This window comes from Narcine bancroftii, chromosome 4, assembly GCF_036971445.1.
Source record: "Narcine bancroftii isolate sNarBan1 chromosome 4, sNarBan1.hap1, whole genome shotgun sequence".
In the NCBI taxonomy this organism is placed as follows: Eukaryota; Metazoa; Chordata; class Chondrichthyes; order Torpediniformes; family Narcinidae; genus Narcine; species Narcine bancroftii.
The window spans coordinates 88,294,288-88,318,959 of NC_091472.1; the positions used below are offsets into that span (position 1 = coordinate 88,294,288).

The 24,672-nt window shown below is 42.6% G+C and overlaps 1 protein-coding gene across 4 annotated transcripts in view; it reads right to left on the bottom strand.

Annotated features, from left to right (window-relative positions):
• Positions 1-24,672, bottom strand: part of LOC138760786 (acetyl-coenzyme A synthetase 2-like, mitochondrial) — a 98,827-nt gene that overhangs the window by 58,820 nt on the left and 15,335 nt on the right. For all 4 annotated transcript variants that reach the window (XM_069931875.1, XM_069931874.1, XM_069931873.1 and 1 more), the window contains exons 4-6: positions 20,376-20,551; positions 10,489-10,641; positions 5,787-5,934 (exon numbers count right to left, since the gene is read on the bottom strand). In XM_069931875.1, the coding sequence (XP_069787976.1) occupies positions 5,787-5,934; positions 10,489-10,641; positions 20,376-20,551 (477 nt within the window). The remainder of the gene's footprint in view (positions 1-5,786; positions 5,935-10,488; positions 10,642-20,375; positions 20,552-24,672) is intronic.

The following is a 24,672-nucleotide window of genomic DNA, read 5'->3' on the forward strand; positions in this document are numbered from 1 at the left end:
ATTGAATTGTACGTTTTTTTGTTTGTTTAAGTTCTTTATTAAAATCATTTTTAAAAGAAATTTAGAATGTCAACCCAATGCCCAGACCTATCCTTTATTTATTTTATTTAGACATACAGCATGGTAACAGGCCATTTCGATCCAAAAGTCCATGCCGCCCAATTTACCTACACCCCCTGTATGTTTTGAATGGTGGGAGGAAACTGGAGGCCCTAGAGAAAACCCACGCAGATATGAAGAAAACGTACAAATTTCTTACAGAGTGGGGCTCAAACCCTGGTCCTTCCCAATAATTAACTTGAAACTAATGCCATTAGGATCACTGGACCCAAAATCTTTCCCTACATATACTTCTGCTACCAGTCCTGTCTCGTTCCCTAATAGGAGATCCAGTATTGCACTCTCTCTAGTTGAGATCTCTACATATTGATTTAAAAAACTTTACTGACAAACTCCAAGCTATCCAACCTTTTTACAGTTTGTAAGTCCCAGTCAATATCTTGAAAATTAAAATCTCCCACTATCACAAACTTATGTTTCCTGCAGCTGTCTGCTATCTCTTTACAGATTTGCTCCTCCATTTCTCATTGACTATTGGGTGATCTATGAATGTGGTCATACATTTCCCATTCCTCAGCTCCATCCATATAGCCTCAGTAGATGAGCCCTCTGGTCTGTCCAGACTGAGCACAGCTGAGATATGTTCCCTGATGAGCAATGTCACTCCTCCCCCTTTCATCTCCCCGTTCTATCATGCCAAAACAATGGAAGCCCAGATCATTGAGCTGCCAGTCCTGCCCATCCTGCAACCAAGTTTCACAAATGGCCACAATGTCATAATTCCATGTGCCAATCCATGCTCTAAGCTCTTCTACTTTTCCTACAATATTCCTGGCACTAAAATAGAGGCACCTGAGAAACTTTCCACCACGTACAACCCATTGGCTTCTCATGGTACATCCAATTTTCACATCATCTCTTCCCTCCTCCATTCTGGCACTCTGGTTCCTCTTTCCATGTAAATCTAGTTTAAACCCCACCAGTGCAGCACTAGCAAACCTTCCCACAAGGATATTAGATCCCCTCCAGTTCAGATGCAATCATCCCATTGGAACAGGTCCCTGGAAGAGAGCCCAATGCTTTAGAAACCTGAAGCGCTCCCTCCTGTACCATGTCTTTAGCCACGTGTTAAGCTGCATTATCCTCCTATTTCTAACCTCACTAGCACATGGCATGGGGGTAGCAATCCTGAGATCACAACCCTGAAGGTTCTGTCCTTCAACATAGCACCTAACTCCCTGAATTTTACTTGCAGGACCTCCTCACCCTTGCTACCCATGTCATTGGCCACCATATTGACCATGACATCTGGCTACTCACCCTTCCTCCTGAGAATGCCGTGAACTCAATCTGAGGTATCTCAGATCCTGGCATCAGCAAAGTAACATACCATCCAGGATACTCAATTTCTTCCACTGATCTTCTTATCTGTCCCCTAACTATGGAATCCCTTATCACTACAGCTCACCCCTTCCCTTCTTAGCCATGTCAGAGATCTGATCACTGTTGCTTGTCCCTGGTAGGTTCCCCTCCCCTAAGGGGATCCAAAATTGTATCCTTGTTATTGAGAGTGACGGACAAAGGGGTGCCCTGCACTGTCTGCCTGTTCCCTTTCCCTCTCCTGACTGCCACCCATCTACCCTCCTCCTGCCTCCTTGGTGTGATAATATCCCTGTTACTCCCGTCTATCACCCTTTCTGCCTTCCAAATGATCTGGAGTTCATCCAACTCCAGCTCCAATTCCTTAACTCAGCTTGTCAGGAGCTTCTTAAAGATGAAGTCATCAAGGATACTGCTGGCTTCCCTGACAACCCACATTCTGCAAGAGGAGCATTCCCTCTCTTGGCTGCTATTCCCACTATTTTTGACTAGAGGAAAAAATATACATCTAAAACCTGCCTTTACCTGTGCCTACCTGCGTAATACTTTTTTTTCCACAAATAGTGTGGCCCTTTTTACTTCAAACTACAGCACCACCACCTCAGCCTCTTCTAGCTGAAGCCCCTTGAGCCAAAGCCCTCTTGCCTCTCTGACTCAGCCCACTCTGGTGATGACTGCTCCCTCGATAACCACTCCACTACACAGTCCCTCACTTTTATAGTGATGTTCGGGTCACCTGACTTCGATTGCCCTTCAACTGTTGAACTCATTTGCCCAATCAACTACTATCTGTTGAGTATCTCCTTTTCAACCCTTTTATTTTGAACTTTAACTCAATTGCTCAATCAACTGCTCTGACTTCAACTATTGAACCCAATTGCCCAATCCATTTCTGGAGTGAATCAGACAGTGTATGCATAAAGTTTTACAGGGATTGTGGCCATCCAATGGCACTGGGAACCATTAAATGCACGTGCCTTACTTTTCAAGCACCCAATATCAAATTGTGGAAGTAGTGGAAATGCAACAGACTCAGTCCTTCGCTCTTTTTAGTGTGATGGTGCACAATGCATCATGCAGGTTAAATGGCTAGAATCCTGCCAGCAGTCGCAATTCCATGACCTACTTATCTACAGATGCAATGTTACCTTCTACACAAATTTCAACTCTTTTGTGCATCCTTTAATTTTAGGTGTGACTACACCTGACCTAGTGCTCTTGCTCATTATTCTTACCCCTGCAAAGGTAAAGGTACATACCAACGTTTTGGTTATCTTTGCAACATAAAGGCACTGTTTGACCTGCTGAGTTTCTCCAGCATTTGTATGTTTTTTTTTTTCACTTAACCACAGTGTCAACAGAATCCTGTGTTTTACCCGTCATATCCAATGATTCACCACATGCGGATCCTGTCTCTAATGCGGATCCCGTCTCTAAAATAATCTCTGACGCATGTGAAGTGTCATTATCTGAGCTGATGGCTGTGGGTGTCAAACTGAGATGTCTTCATCTTCACACTCTCTTTACTCTTCTAATCGACCTGTGCTTCTTACTAGGGTATCTGAAAGGAGAAAGGTTCAAGGGCAAAGTGAAGAGATGGGAAGGAAAATGAAAGGTGCAGCTTTTAAAAATCTGAAGAGATTGTATGGTTAAAAAGTGAAAATGAGAAAGTTAGTTGAGGTCTGAGTACAATGTCCGTCATCTTCCTTGGTTTCAGCTCCTTTGCTAATGATGGGCGAATAACAGCCAGTACTTTCTCCTAATTGGGATATGTTAGATGTTGCAGCTGCATTATTCCCTGCAGATCCATCAGCTGTGGAAGTTAGTTGTGGCAGTGTGTGTTGCATAAGGTATTTTGTTCATCAGCCTGTCACAGTTGCATGTATACAGTTATAAGATATGGTTAGTGTGAGATAGTCCTTCCTGATAGAGATTGCTGGCAAATAAATGAAATTCCATTCCATTCCCCATCATTCCACTGAACAATGCCTTATTATGTATTGGATTTTGCACACAACAGTACTTGACGCCACCATCAAACTTCAACTATTAGGGAATCCACAGTCCTCACAATTTTTGTTATTTGCTCCAGACTTGGCATCAGCATTAGTATAAGCCAAGAGCTGTGGGGAAAGAGGTTGGACCAGGGAAGTGAGAGCAGTACCAAGGTGAGCTGGAAGGAAATAGAAGGACAAGGTGCCAACCTCAACCATGACGGTGAATGTGAGCTGGGAAGGGAGTTCATTGACCTGGGAACTGGGTGATGGCATCTGTGTGAAAACAAGTATTTAAAATAGTCCTTGGAAAGGCAGCATTATTCATAAATGTTATTAAAAGAGTGATGCTGCAGTTCTCCCCAGTGATCATATGCTGGTAGACAACACTGGACAATGAAAATTTTGCTCCCTGAATACTTTTGGGTAAATTTTATGGATTTTGGGCTGCTGATCACAAAAATCACCTTAACATTTTCCTATCACATATTGTTTTTTAGATACAACGCATTTTGTGATTTCCTGTCATATTTTAAGATTTAAAAAAAAAGAAGTCTAGGAATGTGTCATTGAAAATTCATTTTCTGCATTCGCACTAATCTTTGTGCAATCAATGACGAACATGGTTACCATGGAAATGCAGTATCAGGGCAACTGGAATCCATCAATGCTTGCCAACTATTGTTGGAGACTGAGCCAAGAGGCATTAGATGCTGAGTACAAAAGGCAAAACTGAGTCAGTGGAAAACCATTTTTGGCTCAGTTGAACTAATGCAATGTATCAGCATCATTATGCGATTAAACATGCTAAATTTAATGTTTCTCCAATGTGATAGTACAGATCTATCACCAATGTATATAGTGTATATAGTTACAGTATCTAGACTGTGCTTACAGCGATTGGCTGAGAGCTAAGCCACGCCTACTGTCTGGGCCTTAAAGGGTTGTGTCCCTAGCCAGGTCAGATCATTCCGGACTGGTCGGCCACCTGTGAAGAGCTCCTGTCTTTTGCTAATAAAAGCCTTGGTTTGGATCAACAAGACTTTGATTCTTTCGATGAGCTCTACATCCAACTTCCTACATGATACAACAAATCGTAAATTATCTTTGTGTTCAACTTGAAGTTGACTATCATAATCATCAATTTTTTTTCTGGAAGCAAACCTTTTAAAAAAAATGTGTTGTCTACTGTAACTAGATTGTAAACCACTATGAATTCATGACAGAAAAAAAATCCACAGGGAGTTGAAAAGAGAGAATAAATTACAGAGGTATATAATAGGACAAATGAAATTGCTCTTCTAGTAGCCAACAAGGGTTAAATCACTAATTTCTGTGTTATTGTAAGTTAAATAAGTTAATAATAGTATGTAGTAAGATTATGAATTTACTTCCACAAAAGTTCCCAATTTTCTGCAAGAAAGCACTTATTGATACATTCTGCCATATTTTCTATTTTTGAAATTTAACTACCATAAGTTGACCAGCAGATAGGTCGACCAGTCTTTTTTAGCCTCATTTTAATAGTTTTATGTTATATCCAGTGTATAAGTCAACCCCCGTTTTTCAGGCTGTCCAGGCCTCCCAGGAACAACCCAAAAAATTTTAAAACACCCCAATTACAAGTAACAAAGCTGTAAATTAAGTAAGTTAAAAAAACCTCGGCCTACCAGACAGCGGCGACGGTGACCTCAGGGACCCAGGTAGGAGTGGTCATGGCGGCGCCCAGTGGTGGGGAGGTGTCGGGGAGCGGCGGCGCTGGCTGTGAGGAAGTGCTTCCAGCAACTACTTAAATGCTGGATTGACATCAATCCTTTTTTTTGGTGAATTTAAGGTCTCAAAAGTATATCCAGCATACAAGTCAACAACCCCCCACCCCCTTTTTGCGAGATTTTTTTTTTTTTTTTTTTTTTTTTTTTTTTTAAACGGGTTTCATGACTCAACTTGTATACCGAAATATACAGTAATTAAATCTCAACTGTAAATTCCTCTCATTGTTTGCTCAAGATCTTTTAAAAAAAAGCTTTGTTTGTTAAAGTCAGGTGTTTTTGAAGAAAACCACCTCAATTGATTTTAACCTGAGAGAGTGTGTAAACCATCCAAACGGCTTGCTTGTTAATGTCCACCCTGGATTGCAGTATTCTGTTTTAAAATTATCAGTACAGTAAGCACGTGCAGCTGAGTCTACATATTCGGGTTGAAGTTCAACTCTAATTTTATCATCAACTCTGCACAGGGAAGTCACAGCAATCTGTGTGAAACTATTTCCCCTCAGGCACCAATCCAGTAATGGTTAAAGTGTATACAAATATATGAAAATAGTGCTTTTAGATGGTGATACATTTTGCTCACCTGGATCTGGATATACAGGAGTGCTCTCAAATAACACAGTAGTGCCGCCATTGCAAAGTGGGCCATAGACCACATAACTGTGCCCTGTAATCCAGCCAATATCTGCCACGCAACCATGAATATCGCCTTCCTGATAATTGAAAACGCACTGAAAGATAAAGATGTGCTGTTTTACAAATTCAACCTCAAAAAGTGGCTTCTGCTTTACATATTTCCTTAAAATTTCCTCTATAATGCTGGGATGAATGAGACCATGGTCTTGAGGACATATGATTTTTTTAATGATTTAAATTTTGTGTATTTGAAATCACGTTGACAAATGAGTGAAAGCCTTTACCAAAGAAATGGAGCAAGAAAGCTTATTTTATCACATTAAATATTTGCATGATAATGTCATTATAAGGCTTCATAGTTGTCAACTGGAAATAATTATGATCTCTGCCATATTATTTGGACATACATTCGGAGGATGTGAATAGGAAAATTGAGCTGCCTTCTCATTGCAATCTCTGTGGTGGAAGTGATCATACATGTTGCTAGATGGGGATTTTGATCCATTATTGTTGACAGAATGGCGATTCAGGTCCAACAGGAACATTAAACCCATTAACCCCTTGCCTGCTCCTTCAAAGGGTTTTCAATTTAATCCTACTCCTGTGCTCTTTCCCCATATGTCAGCAATGTCCTCTCCATTTTCAAAGCAACAGTTACCGGTGAGTCTGTTTCCAACACCTTTTCCTGCAATTCATTCCAAATTCTTGTTAGCTAAAGCAAGATTTATCCTCATATTACTTCTGATTTTTTTCATCCTGGATTTGTGTTCCTTGTTTAATTTGTTAGCCAATAGGAATGTTTTGTCTTTATTTATCTTTATTTTACCTTTACTCCTCTTAAATCTCTTCATCTCTTTTCTGAGAACCACCCCAATTTCCCCAATCTATGCATGTAAAACATAGAACATAGAATAAAACACTGTAGCACAGTATAGGCCCTTCCACCCTAGATATTGTGCTGACCCATCTATTCCTTAAAAAGTACTAAACCCTCCCTACCATGTAACCCTCGATTTTTCTTCCATCTATGTGTTTGTCTAAGAGACTCTTAAATGCACCTAATATTTCAGCCTCCACTACCATCCCTGGCAAGGCATTCCAGGCACCCACAACTCTCTGCTTAAAAAACTTACCCCAATGTTTACCCTAAACTTCCCTCCCTTCACTTTGCACATATGTCCTCTGGTGTTTGCTATTCCTGCCCTGGGAAACAAGCACTGGCTGTCCACCCAATCTATGCCCTTCAGAATCTTGTAGACCTCTATTAAGTCTTCTCTCATCCTTCTATGCTCCAAAAAGAAAATCCCAGCTCTGCTAACCTTGCCTCATAATACTTATTTTCCAATCCAGGTAATATCCTCTGCACCCTCTCCATAGCTTCCACATCTTTCCTATAAAGGGGTGATCAGAAATGAAAGCAATATTCTAAGTGTGGTCTCACCAGAGATTTGTAGAGTTGCAACACGATCTCTCTGCTCTTTAACTTAATCCCCCTATTAATGAAGCCCTATCTTAACTGTCCTAACAACCTGTGCGATGAGACCTTGAGGGATGTATGGATTTGCACCCCAAGGTCCCTCTGTTCATCCACACTCTTAAGTAACTGACTACTAACCCTGTACTCAGCCTTCAAGTTTGTCTTTCATGGTGATCAGTATTCCACACAATTTTCAGTTGAAGCCAAACTATTTTACACAGTTTTAGCATTACCTCCTATCTTTTGTATCCTATACCTCCCTATCTTTTATCCTGCCTATAAAATAAAGTTCATGGTCCCAGATGTTTCATTGACAGCCATGTAAATTGATCCATCCATCTTTACAAAATGGATTAGCAACCAGAGGTGCTTTCTCTCCCTCTCCCTCTCCCTCTCCCTCTCCCTCTCCCTCTCTACTTACACGCCCTTCAAAATTTAAAGTCTTATTCCATGTTGGAAATAGAGCCTCCAGTCTAATTTTGTAATGTAATAACCAGCACACCATTGTAACCATGTGGAATTTGGAATGGTATCTAACTTGGAAATGAATCAAGAGTTGGCAATGCTCCTGCACACCCACTGCCTGTATTTCTCCATCCCTCCCCCACCTCCCATCACCACTATCACCCTAGAATGAGCAATTTGTTTACCACCTACTGTTCTGTTGTTTATTCAAGATGTTCCAATTAAAATCAGTTTATTTCTCATATTCAGGATACTCTACTTAAAAAAAAATAAGATCAGGAAATATGAACTTGGAGAATGCATTAACGCAGTGTAAGGCTGAGCCAGTAAATGTACAAAGTTGCAGGCCAAATCAGGAATTAAAGACATATGACAAAATATTTCTTGTACATCAAGCCATAAATGGCAATCCTTGCCCTCCATCATCCTCAGTGGAGTTTCCAGACTCAGGGAGTTGTTGTCAAAATTGTCGGGGTAGTTGCTTTTCCATCCTATTGATAACATACATTGCAATCAGTCCCAATCGTGAGAGGGTGTAATGTTTAGGGTGGTGGTTGAAGGTATAGCAGAATTTGCTTCTTCTCTGTACACTGCATCCCTCCAAGCAGTGGTGACAAGTTGGGGAGGGAATAAATGTAAGATCCCATTGGTTATAATGAGACGAAACAGGTTTTCCAAGATCAGTTCCATTATAATGACAGAAATATTTTGTCACATGTCTTTGATTCCTGATTTGGCCTGCAACTTTGTACATTAACTGGCTCAGCCTTACACTGTGTTAATGCATTCTCTAAGTTCATATTTCCTATTTTTTTTTAAGTAGAGTATCCTGATTGTGAGAAATAATCTGATTTTAATTGGAACATGCTTGCCAAGATTGCAGTAAATTAACAATAAATGGCAAAACTGATATCTGAATGTACTGGTCATAAATGTAATTGTGAATTGTAAACAAGTCTCAATAGTTTTGAATGCAATACTACAAACAACACGTTTGAAGGCCAACTTGTTTGGCAAGGATTTATGATTCCTTCCAGATGGATTATTTGCTCACAACAGTAGATGCTTTAATCAGGACAGATTGCACACATATTTTCTAACTAACCATGCACATGATACTAAAAGGCAGAAATCAGTTACCACCCAGCCAAGAACCCAGCTAAGCACATTCTTCACCCTCCTGGAATTGGTTGTGCTGGATTTCATTTCCAAAAGTTTCTGACATATTTAGTAATAATAATGACTTGCAGTTATATTGCTCATTTAATGTAGTGAAATGTCCCAAGATATATGACAACAGGATATGCAGATAAACAAGGGGTCTGCAGATGGCAAACCAGAACAATACACAAAAGTTCTGAAGAAACACAGATCACATAGCATCCATGGAATCCAACAGGCTGGTGACATTTCAAGCCCAGCCCTTCATCAGAAGAACCAAATTTTTAGCCTTTGCCTCAATAGGTTGGTCGGGGGGGGGGGTGCGTGGAGGAGAGTTGATAGATCGATACAGGAAGGAGGGGTTAGAAGATAAAGGAGCCAGGAGGTGATGGGAGAGTGGGGCAGAGGGCCGAGAAAGATGCTCTCTGATAGGACACAAAAGAAGAGCAGGGGATGGGGAGCTGGTGGAAAGAAGATGTGAAAGATGGGCAGGGGAAAGAGAAGGAAAACAAAGTCAGGGGAATGAGGAAAAGCAAGTGAGGGAAGAAAAAAGGGGGTGGGGGAATGGGGAGAAAGGGTTACAGGAACTTTATGCCAAGATAGAATATATGGCGTTGTTACTCCAATTTATGTGTGGCCTCCGCCTGGCAGTACAGGAGACAGCCATGGACAGATATGTCAATGTGGGAACAGGGTGTGAAATTGAAGTGGTTGACCTACTCCAGTATTGGCATTCCTGATGAACATCCACTGCCTATTCATTTCCACAGACGCTGGGTGACCTGCCAAGCTCCTCCAGCACTTCTGTGTCTTGCAACAGCTGCATAATCAAAGTTTCAAATTTAATGGTATCCAATTAGGAAAAGGGGAGATGCAAAGAGACCTGGGTGTCACTGTGCATCAGTCATTAAAAGTGGGCATGTAGGTGCACCAAGCAGTAAAAAAGGAGAATGGTATGTTGGCGTTCATATCAAGAGGATTCAAGTACAGGAGCAGAGAGGTATTGATGCAGTTGTATAGGACCTTGGTGAGACCTCACCTGGAGTATTGTGTTCAGTTTTGGACTCCTTATCTGAGGAAGGACATCATTGCCATGGAGAGAGTACAGAAAAGGTTTACCAGATTGATACCAGGGATGGCGGGACTTGCATATGAAGAAAGGCTAGAACGACTGGGCTTGTACTCCCTGGAGTGTAGAAGATTAAGAGGAGATTTAATAGAAATGTTCAAAGTTCTTAAGGGATTTGACAGGCTAGATGCAGGAAGACTGTTCCCAATGTTGAGCAAGTCTAGAACCAGGGGTCATAGTTTAAGGATAAAGGGGAAGTCCTTTAGGACTTGGCTCTCTGCAAGACTCTGTGTGTGTGTGTGTGTGTGTGTGTGTGTGTGTGTGTGTGTGTGTGTGTGTGTGTGTGTGTGTGTGTATATGCATGCAACTGTGCATGTGTGTATGTATATGCATCTGTGCATGTGTGTGTGCATGTGTGTGCGTGCATGCGAGGGCTAGTGGGAAGGTAACAAGCTTATTGAACGACTCAACTAATACCTTGTGGGTCAGAGATGCATAGAGCAGATAACCAGCCTGCGTATGTACCAATCCTTTGGGTTTTCCTGTACTTCCAGAAGTATACAGCAGGAAGAGCAGGTCCTCACTCTCCAAGGATTCAGGTTCACACTCTGGCTGCTCCTTCTCCATTTCCTACAGTAAAAAAAATTATCATTCACAAATGGTGACTTATTGCTGGACAAAATGCATTTAGCAAAGAGAAAGCACACTTGCATTACAAGCCATAGGCTTCAAATATGTAAAAAAAATAATTTTACTTCCACGTATTTTGTACTCTGAAAACTCAAAGAACCACAGGACATTTCTTGTACGCAGAACGTTTGACATAGTGGTTAGCGCAATGCCTTTACAGCACACCGATTGGGACCAGGGTTCGAATCCTGCGCTGTCTGTAAGGAATTTGTACATTCTCCTTGTGTCTGCATGGGTTTTACCCAGAGGGCTCCAGTTTCCTCCCACCCTTCAAAACGTACTGGGGGGGTGTAGGTTAATTGGGTGTAAATTGGGCGGCACAGACTCATAGGGCCGAAATTGCTTGTTACCGTGCAGTATGTCTAATTTTTTTTTAATTCAAATTTAAATTTAAAAAGATTTATAAAATTTACAGCACAGAAACCAGGCCTTTCACCCCTTCTAGTCCTTGCCAAATTATTATTTTGCCTAGTCCGACTGACCTGTCATCCACATCCATCCCATTCATGCACCTGTCCAAATTTTTTTTAAATGTTCAAATTGAGCCCGCATTCACCACTTCAGCAGGCAACGCATCCTATACACCCACCACTCTCTCTGTGAGGAAATTCCCTCCAACATCCCCATAAATTTCTCCCCTTTCACCCTTATCCTCTAGTTTGTATCTCACCTACCCCCAGTTGAAAAAGTCTACTTGCATTGACTCTATCTAAACCCATCATAATTTTATATCCCTCTATCAAATCTCCCCTCATTCTTCTATGCTCCAGGGAATAAAATCCTAACCTGTTTAACATTTCCCTGTAACTCAGTTCCTCAAATACCAGCAACATCTTTGTAAACCGTCTCTGCACTCTTTCTATCTTATTGATGTCTTTCCTGTAGTTAGATGGCCAAAACTGCACACAATATTCCAAATCTGGCCTCACCAATTTTTTATCAACTTTTCTGGTAACCTCCTCAAAAAATACTAAGATTTGTTAAACACAACCTACCATGCACAAAGCCATGTTCACTATCCTTTGTCTGTCCCTGACTATCTAAATACTTATATACTCGATCTTTTAGAACACCTTCCAATAACTTACTGACATCAGGCTCACCGGCCTATAATTGCCTGGGTTAATTTTGAAGCCTTTTTTTTTAAACAACAATCTGAGCTACTCCCCAATCTTCCGGCACGTCACCTGTGACTAAGGATATTTTAAATAGGTCTGCCAAGACCTCAGCAATTTCTGCATTAACCTCCCTTATTGACCGAGGGAATATTTTGTCAGGCCTTGGGAATTTATCTGCCTTTAAGACAGCAAGAACCTTCTCTCATTGTTTCGGCTCCATGACTTTACTGCTTGTTTGGCTCACTTTCCTCGTCTCTATGCCAGTTTCCTAAGTAAATACAGGGGTAAATATACCATTTAGGATTCCTATTTCTTCTGGCTCCATATATAGCTGTCCACTCTGATCTTCAAGAAGACAAGTTTTGTCTCTAACTATTCTTTTGCTCTTAATATGGATTCAGATTTTATATTTATTATCAGAGAACATACATGACATTTCATACATCCTTGAGATTCTTTTTCCTACGGGCAAAGCAGAATTTCCATTGATTTGCAGTGCAAAAAAACTGACTCAACAAACATGTAAACAAATAATGAATGTAAACAAACTGGCTGTGCAATACAGAGAGAGAGAGAAAATAAATCAATAAAGTGCAAAAGTAAGAGACCTTAAATGTCCCTGATTTGAGTTTGTCGTTGAGGAGTCTGATGGCAGAGGGGTATCAACTGTCCCTGAACTTGTTGGTGCGAGTCTTGTGGCACCTATACCTCTTTTTTGATGGTACCAGTGAGAACATGGTGTGTGGTGCAGTGAACTGGAATTCACTGTCTGTGAATTCTGTTCTGATGGTTGGCTCCTTCCTTGGCTCCACCCTCACCTAGCCCAATAAAAACCCTGGTTTCCCCACCTTACCTCAGATTCACCTGAGAACTATTGTGCTTACTGGCCATTGATTGTAAGCTATTAAAAGCGTGTTTGTACTCCTCACCTGTCTCCGAGTGCAATCAGTCACATTACAATTTTAATAGCTTAACTTTGAAGCAGGATGGAAGCCCTGCGGAAGCCAGGCATGCTCCAGGTCAACTCTCTGTCCCCTGAGGCACCAGAGGAATTCACCTACTGGCTGGAGTGCTTCCAGTCCTACCTGATGGCTACAGAAGTCGTTTTCAACTTTGATAGTCTCTGAAGATCTGCACTTCTCTCTCGAGTCGGCCCCAAGGGGTTCGCTGTTATCAGAGACTGCTACATACATCGGCTATGGAAGGCTCGAAGGCTCACTACATGATGTGCTGGTGAGGCACCAGGTCTCTCAACATCAGCAGTGTCCGGGTGAGTTGCTGGACGATTATGTCCTTGAACTGTGAGCCCTGGCTAGAAAATGCCACTATGGAGGAGAGAGGAACAACAAATCTGGGACACCCTCATGGCAGGAGTGAGGTCGAGGTACATGAGGCAGCGACTGCTAGAGTTGGGAAAGAAAAACTTGGCCAGCACCCTGTAGGTGGTGAGAGTGCTTGAGCAGGCCCGACTGGGAGCTAATGATCTCACAGACGAAAACGGCACCTTTTCAGAGGACCAGGTCATTGGAGTACCAGCGCTGGCTGCTGTGACACACACAGGATGACTAGCTACTATTCCTGGGGGAAAGGAGAAGTTGAAAAAGAGAATGCAACTGTATGGAAGGCCGTGAAATTGGCTCTCCAGTCCAAAGGCCTTCCAGACTCATGCTGGCAAGAAGTCCTATGCACAGAGCTCCACTCCATAAGGTGCTCCTCTGCACAGCAACTGGTGCAACTCCTCACAAGCTTATGTTTATGTTCCAGAGGAAATCCACTTCTGGGCCTACTCTACCAGATTAGCTAATGGCACCAGGCCCAGTGAGGAGGAGAAAGTACGTGAGGAGGAGCAAGACAGATCCCCTGATCGAGAGGGTGCACCAGCTGAAAACCAACCCAACGTATGTCTACGTGGCATACCCTGACAGCAGAGAGGACACTGTCTCGATCAGAGACCAGGCACCCACTGGAACTGTGGATCCAATGCCCCAAGTGATCCAGGAACTACCGAATAGCCCTCTCAGGCACCCAGAACTGGAGTCCTCAAGACCCACTAAACTGTACCACAGGGGTCCCGGAAGTTTAGGAAGCCAAAAGTACTCCAGTACCGCGGCGCTCGACCAGAATTACCAAACCCCCTAACAGACTTAACTTTTAAATATTTGTAAACTCTTAGATTTTTTTGAATGAATGGTCTCTATTTTTCACCCACAGACTCAATTCTGAAGGAAGGGGTGAATGCAGTGAACTGGAATTCAATGTCTGTGTATTGTTCTGATGGCTGGCTCCTCCCTGGGTCCACCCTGGCTCCACCCTCACCTAGCCCAATATAAACCCTGGTTTTCCCACCTTACCTCAGATTCACCTGAGGACTATTGTGTTTACTAGCCATTGATTGTAAGCTATTAAAAGCACGTTTGTCTCTGAGTGCACTCAGTCGCGTTACATGTCGATCCTTGATGATGGCTGCTGCTTTCCAATGGCAGCGTTCTCTGTAGATGATCTGGATGGTGGGGATGGTTTTTCCTATGTGGTTCTGGGCTGTATCCACTACCTTTTGCAGGGATTTTCACTTAGGGGGCATTGGTGTCCCCTGTTATGGGCCTTGACTATTTTATGTTTTGACTGAAGACCAGACTGAATTTACTGTTGGGGATTTGATAGTTGTAGTAGCACTAAGATAACGCCTCAAACCGTGCATCTTGGCGCCTCACAGTTTGGCGGGCAGCAACCTCCTTTGAAGAAGACCGCAGAGCCCACCTCACTGACAAAAGGCAAAGGAGGAAAAACCCAACACCCAACCCCAACCAACCAATTTTCCCCTGCAACCGCTGCAATCGTGTCTGCCTGTCCCACATCGGACTTGTCAGCCACAAACGAGCCTGCAGCTGACGTGGACTTTTTACCCTCTCCATAAATCTTCATCCGCGAAGCCAAGCCAAAGAAAAGAAGATACCACTAGGGGACTTTGACAGCTGTCAAAGGACTGAACTTGCTGCAGGGGATTTGACAGCTGTTAGGAGCTGTAGTAGCGCTGGGCTACCACTAGGACATTTTGACAGCTGTCAAAGCATAGGAACCACATGCTAGAAGTCTGTGGGCTCACAGGAAAGTGAGTCTGCAGCTGTTAACCTCTCCACCAATGGGGAGAGCTGGAGGCAGCGCTGTGCAGCTTAAAAAGCCCAGCGCAGTAGTTTTGAGAGGTTAGTCAGTGGAGTGTGTGGGATTGACCAGTGCCTCTCCTGTCCCCTTCCAAAGAAGAAGACTCTTCTGACACAAGAGCACTTGTGAACCCTAAGGAGGGCTTTGGAGGGTCACCAGACCACTCAGGTCAAGGCGTCCGAAGAAGAGGACTCATGTGCCTGAGGGGCACTTGTGAACCCTAAAGTAGGCTTCGGAGGCATGAACCTCCTATAGTGAACAGGAGGTGATTGTGAAAATTCCTGGATAAAGGAAGTGAAGGGCGGTGGTAACCCCATTCGAACCCCAAGGCAGTCTTGTGTTCCCCTGACAGACTTGGCATGACTGACGTGGGAGTTTTGGGTTTTTTTTTTGGTTTTGGGAATTTTGGTGGTTTTTTTTGGGGGGGGGGGTGCATTTCAGCCTGACTGTAATGGTCTGTGATTTTTTTCCACATACACTGTTAAGGCTGGTCTTCAGGTGTTAAGTTTATTGAGTTAATTTTATTAGGTTAATAAATTTTGTGTTAAGTTTTAACTCAATTAATTTGTATGCCTCCTAATTGCTGTTGGGGAGTGTAACACCCCATACCAGATGGTGATGCAGCTGGTCAGCAGTTTCCACCACACATCTGTAGAAATTTGCCAGAGTTTCCGATGTCATATTAAACCTCTGCAAACTCCTGAGGAAAGAGGCACTAACATGCTTTCTTCATGATGCCGTTTGTATGTTGATGTGGCAGTGCACATCTCTCGTGGGGAACCAGCTACGCTTGTATTGCCGCGCCGGCGGGACAGCTGCAGGAAGATGGCGCAGTCGGGGAACCTCAGTGCCTTGTGGCTTAGGCCAAAGCGCGTGCCTCAGGTGAACGTGATGATGTCACCACCAGCACTAGGCGGAGCTCACAAAGGCATGTGCGAAGTTTGAATAAATCAGTTCAACTGAAACCCCTCAGCATCCTGTGGTGTGTTTCAGAGTTAGTAGCTACTGCTCCATAGAAGCCTTTCAGATTTTCCTTCACCGTGTCTGCCAAAGCAATCTCATGTCTTGTTTTGGCCCTCCTGATTTCCCTCTTAAGTTTTATTCTCTTCAAGAATCTCATTCGCTCCTTCTTGCATTTATCTGCCATATACTTCTCTTCTTCTTAACTAGATTCCCAATATCCCTCAAAAACCAAGGTTCCCTATGCCTGTTAACTTTGCATTTAATTCTAACAGGAGCATACAAACTGTACTCTCAGCATTTCACCATTTAAGGTGTCCCACTTACCATGCCTATCCTAACTAGAAAACAGCCTAGCCCAATCCACATTCTCTAGATCCTTCTATTTCCTCCAAGTTAGCCTTTCTCCAATTTAGAATCTCAAACCAATTACCAGACCTATCAATAGCCATAATTATCTTTAAGCTAATAGCATTACAATCACTGGAGCCAAAGTGTTCCACTACACACATACTTTTATCCCCTGGCCTGACTCGTTCACTAATAGGAAATTCAAGATTGCATTCTTTCTACTTGGTATCTTGATGTATTGATTTATAAACTTTCCTAAACACATTTGACAAACTTTAAGCCATCTAGCCCTTTTACATTATGGGAGTCCCAGTTAATATTCATGGGAGAGGTAAAGCAATGATGTCAGAAAACTGACTTTTAATTCAGTAGCCCTCATTAGCAATGTCAGCTATTGGTGCCTAACCTTATCTGGTTTGAGAAGGTATTGGACCATTTCTTGAACCTTATAGTTAGTGGTTTTGTTTAACAGAATCATTTGCCTTGTCCCTTAGAATGACTGTGAGCCATTTCATTTAACAAACAGCTGGATTTTTATCCCAGCTTCATCATTACTTTTGCCAGTAATTTTGTTTTGGGATATTAAAGCTAAAGTTAAACTTTCAAAACACCATAATGAGACTAGAATATTCACTAGATACATAGTTAATCCAGTCTATTGGAATGTTTCCAAGACATGACATGAAAAAAATCAAAATATGCTTGGGGAGGAACAAATAACGTCCGTCTTTTCACTTCAAAGCCTCACCTTGGGTCCTTTGCTATCTACAGTAGTTGATGCATTTCCCAAATTAGTGTCTGCTTTTGTTTACTAGTCAAAAAGCAGACCTACATCAGGATCTAATGGCACTCCATTGGTGCACTGGTGTTATCTTTTGGAAAAGGCAATAAACTGAGATCTACCATATCAGAATATGTAAAAATATCCCCATGGTATTTTTAAATAAAAGCAAGAGAATACTTCACAATGTCCTAGTCGATATTTATAACTCAAACCACATTAATACAGGTAATGGCTCCTGCATTTAATGGGTGCATATACTTTGGAAGTATGTTGGCTTTGAAATGCTTGTTTCACCTGAAGTTCTGAAAGACACTAGATAAATGGAAGGCCTTCTTCCTTTCCAAGTATTCTGAGATTCCTTTGATTTAGTTAGATCTCATCGTAGTTTCATAGATTCATAAAGCTACACAACATAGAAATAGGTCTTTTGACCCAACTTGTCCACTCTTATGTAAACAAATTGGACCAAAACAAATCCCATTTGCCTGCATTCAGCTAATACCCCTCCACCACTTTCCTATCCATGTATCTGTCCAAATGTCTTTTAAACGTTGCAATTGACTCTGCCTCTACCATCTCCACTGGTAGCTTGTTCCACATACCCATCACCTTCTGTGTGAAAAGCATTCCCCCTCAGATACTTTAAATATTTCCCCTCACACCTTAAACCTATGCCATTTAGGTTTTTCCCCCCCACACTCAGTAAAATCTGCCCTATCTATGCCTCTCATAATGTTATAAACCTCTGTATGTTTACCCCTTGGTTCCTCTGCTCCAAGAAAAACATTCACATGCTATATAATTTCTCCTTATAACTCAAGCCCTCCAGTCTTGGCAGTATCCTCAAGAATATTTTCTGCACTTCCTCTAGCCTAATCACAATATTCCTATAGTGTAGCAACCATAATTCACACAATAATGTGATCTAACCAGTGATTAGTACATTTATAACATGACATCCCAGCTCTTGTGGTCAATGCTGCAGCCAATGAAGGCAAGCATGCCACATGGCTACTTCTCTGCCTGCATTGCCACTTTCAAGGAACTATTTACTTGTACCCCTCAGGGTTTTTTTTGGATATTTTATTTTATTTTTCACACTTACAAAATTCAACATACAAAGCCACCCACATACATATTCATATCCAAAGTCTGTATTTGTCCTAACCCCCCCCTCCCCCCACCACAGCAAATATATTCCAAAACCTATCTCGATCATCATGGGTCACACATCCCTATCAAAACCTGTAATGAAAAGAAATCACAATGGCATCGCCATTCAAAGAAAACACTAAAAAGAAAAAAATGGAACACAAAAGAAAAAAAAATTAAATACCTGAAAAGAAAAGGGGAGGTGCGTTGTCTGCACCAAGTCCTATTTCCGTAATCACACTGCTGGCCATACTGGGGTCATTTAACCTTATCCCTATTTAAAAGGGAGGAAATCAATCCATCTGAGAACCAATGTACTGCAGGTAGTGTTGCCGTACTCTACCAAATGTGTCATGTTTCCTCCATAGGTTATATGTGATTTTTCTCCAGGAGATGCAATTCTGCATTCCCATATTCCATTGTGTCGTATTTAGCTGGGAGTCAGACTTCCACGAAACCGCAATACACTTTCTGGCTACCGCCAAAGCGACCCTCAAACAAAATTTGGAATTTAGTCATTCTAAACTACACTTCTCCAATATCCCCCAAGAGGAACAGCTCCAGGTCCTGTGGAAAAAACACTTGTTAATTTTTTTTTTATTATATAAAGAGTGTCCCCAGGTCTTCCCAAAAAGGTCTCACCTTTGAATACAGCCAGGTAGAGTAGACAAATGTTCCCACCTCCACACCACATCTGAAACACTTTTCTGAAATCTCCGACTTTGATTCATGTAGTTTCTAAGGTGTAAGGTACAACTGGTGCAGGAAGTTATACTGCACCATCTGTATCTGGGGTTGACCACCCCCATCACTCATTCCAGATGCAGGTCCTGCCACCATTCTTCATTAATTATTGGACCCAAGTCAGACTCCCATCTCTCTTTTGTAGGCCCAGTTTCAGACCTTCACTTTGGAATATGTAATACATCTTAGAATAAATTTACACACTTTTAGAATCTCCATATCGCTACATTCAGGCAGGGTCATTGCTGGTCCCAATTTTTCCCTCAAAAAAATCATATTTGCAGATAGCAGAAGAATGTTCTGTTGGACAAATTATGCTTGTTTCTCATTTGCTCAAATGAGATAAGCTTCCTCCCTTCAAAACAATCCTCGATACATCTGATCCCCCTCTGATGCCAGGTGTCCAGGACCTTATTACACAGAGTCAAGGGTATTAAATTATTCTGAGTCATGGGCATTTTGGGGGATATCCCCACCTTTCATGCAATACCATGTTTTCTTTTCCATGTCTGAAGTACATGTTTTAGGATGGGGTTATCTGTTTTCTTTGAGTAGTTTTACATCCCATTTATAAATAAATTCTTTGGCTATCTCTTCACCTAACGAATGCAGCCCAATCTGCGTCCACACTGGGGCCCCCTCTCCCTCAAAAAGCAAGGCAATAAATCTCACTTGGGATACCCAATAATACTTTTTAAAGTCAGGTAATTTTAAATCCCCAATTTATAATCCCATGTTAACTCTTCCATAGAGACTCTAGCCACTTTTCCATTCCACCGAAACTTCCTGACACACTCGTCAAGCGCCTTTAAAAAAAACCCTTAGGCAATGCAATGGGTAACGACTGAAAAAGATATTGGATCCTTGGCATCACCTTCATTTTGACACCGTTGACTCTGCCCATCAATGCAATAGGCAGAATCCTCCATTTGGTCAGGTCCTCTAATCTTTCGGAGCAAAGGGATATAATTAAACATACAAATTAAGCAAGTCCTTATCTATTTTGACCTCCCCCCCCCAAAAAAAAACCCTCGGTTTCTTTATAGAAAAACACTCCACAGGGCTCTGTCATTCACAACTTCTGGTCTGCTTTAACTTCCAAAAATGTATCATTTTCACTTGTCTGAGATAAATTCCATCTGCAATCCTTTATCCACTTTACCAGTTGATCAATATTCTATTGTAACTATCTTTTTTCACTGTCCACAATGCCACTAATTTATACCTCTTAGAAAGAAAAGCCACAGGGGATTTCTTTCCATCTTCAATATTTTTACCACTGCCTGAATAACAGCTATTTCATGTAACATAAAGTAACAAACTTTTGCAAAATGCCAGTTCCTAATCACCTCAGAAAAAAGGCTCATTTAAAGGAAAGCAAAGGTCTAAGTTTAAGAATGACTTACTTCCTCAAGTGGTATGTCAATGTCACCCATGGCAACCTTCTTGTCCGTTCTCTGACCTACAAAAACGTGCTTCACTGTGGGACATTCTTTCACCGCGTCATCCACCGTCCTCTTCAGTTCAATAACACGACCACCACGTACTCCTTGGTTGCAGGTGATAACAACCTTGCACTGGGCTAGTTAATGAAGACAAACAGTCTCAAATGTCATTAAAGGCTTAAAAATCTACAATTAGCAAACCAAAGCAAAGATCATGAGGCTGAGGCAAATCTTAAAACATGACACTTGACCTTGACTGAGTTTTCAAGTGTTTTGAGCAAATGCATTACCCAAGCTTGAGATCCCTTATGTTGAGGAGTTTATAATAGCAGTTAATATTATAGCATATCATATTAGCTGCTGCATTATTATCCCTTCTAGAAACACTCCAATTCTAGGTTGGGTTGCCTCAAGTTTTCTGTACTTTGTTGCAACCTTGGTAAGTCTGAATCTATGTATGGGCATGCGAAAATTTCACCTTAAAATGGTGTCATCATCATACATTTCTTACTATGTTCACTCCATCAAGGACATCTATATGAGGCAGTGTCTTTAAAAGAAAAAGTAGCCTCTATCCTCAAAGACCCCCAACACCCAGGCCATGCCCTCTTCATTCTGCTACCATTGGGGTAAAAGGTACAGGAGCCTAAAGATGAGCACTTAACACCACAAGAAAACTTCTCCACTGCCATCAAATTCCTGAATAATCAATGAATCAAAGACACTGCTTTACTTTTCGTGCACAATTATTTTATTCTTTTTAGAGTAATGTCATAAGATGGTTTTAACGCCTATGTTTGCACCATGATGCTACTGCAAAACACTAAATTTCATGACTTGTTTATGACAATAAATTCTGATCCTGATTTGCATAATCAGCAAGACCTCCCATGAGCTTTGCCTTATGACATTTGATGGTGGCTTAAGCCTTGATCTGGTTGATTGGGAAAAAAAAACCCATCCTGTTCTTCCAAGCTTTCTAGAAGATGCCTCCTCCTGCTGGCACATCCTCTGCAGCCCCTACCACTTTGGAAAGAAAGATTGGAGTGGCAAGTTGCATCAAAACATTCCTTTTGGTGACTTCACTGGTGGGCAGATTAAAAATAAACATGTGGTTTAGAACATTGTTGTGCTGGATTAAGAGGGTATTGTCTGATTTAAATACGACAGGCAACAGTACTGTCCTGATGCAGGTTGCACCCTTGTGAATTGGGTGTGGGGTGCCTAATGAAGCCATAAAGGATGCTAAAGATGCTTCTCACAGCCAGCAATGTCTTTGTGATAGAAGTAGGGTTTTGTCCAATCAGTGGGAAAACTTCTCAACTCACTTTCATCTTCACACGTAGAGAGAAATTCTTAGATTTAAGATGATTATTATACAAACTTGACTTGATTGTTTTCTAAATAGAGGCTGTTCTTGCCCTGATAGAGGAAGCCAGATGCTCCTTTAGAAAAATTAGAAAATTTGCACAATTTGTGTATTGGATCGTTTCCAATCAACTCAGCAATCCAAAATCAATTTATACCATATATACTCGTGAAAATTGTTGAATTTTTTGGGCCACTTTATCAGCCCAAAGGTGGGGGGGAGGGTCGACTTTTACAGTGGTGACCTTGTGAAGTATCTGAATCGATCAAGGTTCCAAGAGTTCAGTTCCCCGCATGGTAAGTCCGCATTGGGGCGTCAGGAGCTCGGATAGGTGGGTGGCTGGGGTGAGGATCTGCGGTCAGGAGCTGGGATGGGCAGGCAGCTTGGCAATGGGAATTTGGATGGGCAGGCGGCCAGGGTGAAGATCTGCGTTCAGGGTATCGTAAACTTGGATAGGTGAGCGGTCGGGGCCAAAAATAGGGGGAAACCACATAAGTCTGAAGATGCTGTGATTGTAGTAAAAACTCACTAACATGCAGAAGGAACTCAGCTAGTCTTCTCAGCATCCATAGGAGACAAAGATATATTGCTGACATTTCAGGCCAGAGCTCTTCTTTAAGGAATAAGCAAAATAAGCCAGAAGCAGGAAATCTCAGAAAGTCTCAGAATACAGATTGGGAGAGGAATCCAGCTCCACAAGATATTAATTGGATATGATAAGGGACGTTAAGAATTTATTATGGTTGTGCAAAAGGAGATGGAAGGGAAAGACAGAGCTAGGGGAAGGTGGCAGGAGAAGAAGTGAGGTGGTTGTGGTGTTTAACAAAAGCCAGAGAAGTCAAAATTATTGCCATCCATTTGGAGGGTTCACAGTCCGTAGACAGACATGTCAGCAAGGGAATGACATGGAGAATTGAAATGAGTGGCTACTGAGAGATGCAGTCTATTGCGGCAGACAGAGTTGAGGTGCTCAACAAAGCAATCTCCCGTCCATCATTACCTGGCATCCATCAAGGATTGGAAGCTCACATCCCTGGAAACTACTGTCTTGGGTGTCCTCCTGCATGGACGGAGCTCCTGACACGGGTCTCTGCCTTGGTCCTTGGACCAAGCCTCTGTCATGAACTCCTGCCCTGGCTCCGCAAGCACATTGGCCTTTCTCTCTCCACCTTCAAACTTCTCCAATCCTCCCCACTCTCCCTTGGACCCTTCCTACCCTCTACCTCCTGATCCACTCTATCCTCCTCCCCTCGCCAACACCCTCCACCCCACTGAACCTCTCCCTAACCCCTGCCTGGTCTTCACCCTCCCCTCTGACCTTCTCCCTCAGAGACTGAAGGCTCTGTCCTCAGTAGAGGACCCACCTTATTTCCCTTCACCCACACCTTAACTAGTTCCGTGCATGCCATGATCCTGAACTCTTCTTCTGTCGGCTCCGTTTCCAAACCTATTTCTGTAACTATGATTCTCCACCCCTCCCACACCCCCCAAAACTATAGACCCTCCACTCTCTCTGCACCAATCTGAGTCAAACCTGCCAACAAGGGTGATGCTGTTGTGGTCTGGCACATTGACCGCTCTCTAGCTGAAGCCAGATGACAACCCTTAAACACTCTCTTATTCACCCCTCCAACAGGACCCCACCAAAACTCATCAAACCACTGTATTGCACATCATCTCTGAACTCATCACTTCCAGTCACGTCCCTGGCACGGCCTCCAACCTTATTGTTTCCCAACCACTTACCACCCATTTCCAACTCCTACTCAAGGTCCACATACCCAGTTATCCAGACAGATCCACCGTGTCCGTGTGCTCCTTCCCCACTGAATTGATCTCCACTTATCTTGACTCTGTTTTGTTCCAGTCCCTTCCCACCTACATCTGTGATACTTTACATGCCCTCCATCACTTCAACACCTTCCAGTTCCCAGAACTCAATCACCTCATGTTTACCATGGACATCCAATCCCTATACACCTCCAACCCCCATACTGAAGGCCTCAAAGCCTTTTGTTTCTTTCTGGACAATAGAACCAATCAGTCCCCCCTCCACCACCATCCTCCTCCAACTGGCAAAACTTCTCCTCACCCTCAATAATTTCTCCTTTGACTCATCCTATTTTCTCCAGGTTAAAGGGGTTGCCATGAGTACCCGCATGGGCCCCAGCTATGCCTGCCTTTTTGTTGGCTACATGGAGCTATAAGCCTACACAGGCAAGGCCCTCGACTCTTCCTCTGCTACATCAATGACTACTTTGCTGCTGCCTCATGTACCCATAATGAGCTCATTGACTTCATCCATTTTGCTGCCAACTTCCACCCTGACCTCAAATTCACTTGGTCCATCCCTAGCAACACTCTCCCTTACCTCCATCTCGGGAGACAAACACTCGACAAATATCTTTAACAAACCCACCAACTCCCACAACTACCTCGACGACATCTCTTCCCACTTTGTCCCCTGTAAGGATTCCATTCCATTCTCTCAATTCATCCATGCACCCAGGATGAGGTCTTCCATGCCAGATCATCACAGATATCCTCCTTTCCCTCTACCACCATCAACTCAGCACTCACCTGCATAACCTCCATTACCTGCACATCTGCTATGGTCCCTTCCACCCCACGTGCAACAAGGACAGGATTCCTCTTGTCCTCACCTAACACCCCACACCAGCCTCCGCATCCAACACATCCTCCTCTGCAATTTCCGCTACCTACTATGTGATCCCATCATAAGACACATATTCCTCTCTCCTCCCTTTTCCTCATTCCACAGGGACCACTCCCTCCGTGGCTCCCTTGTCCACTTCTCCCTCCCTACCGATCATCCCCATGGGACCTATCCCTGTGACTGCAGGAGATCCTCCACTTGCTCCCACACCT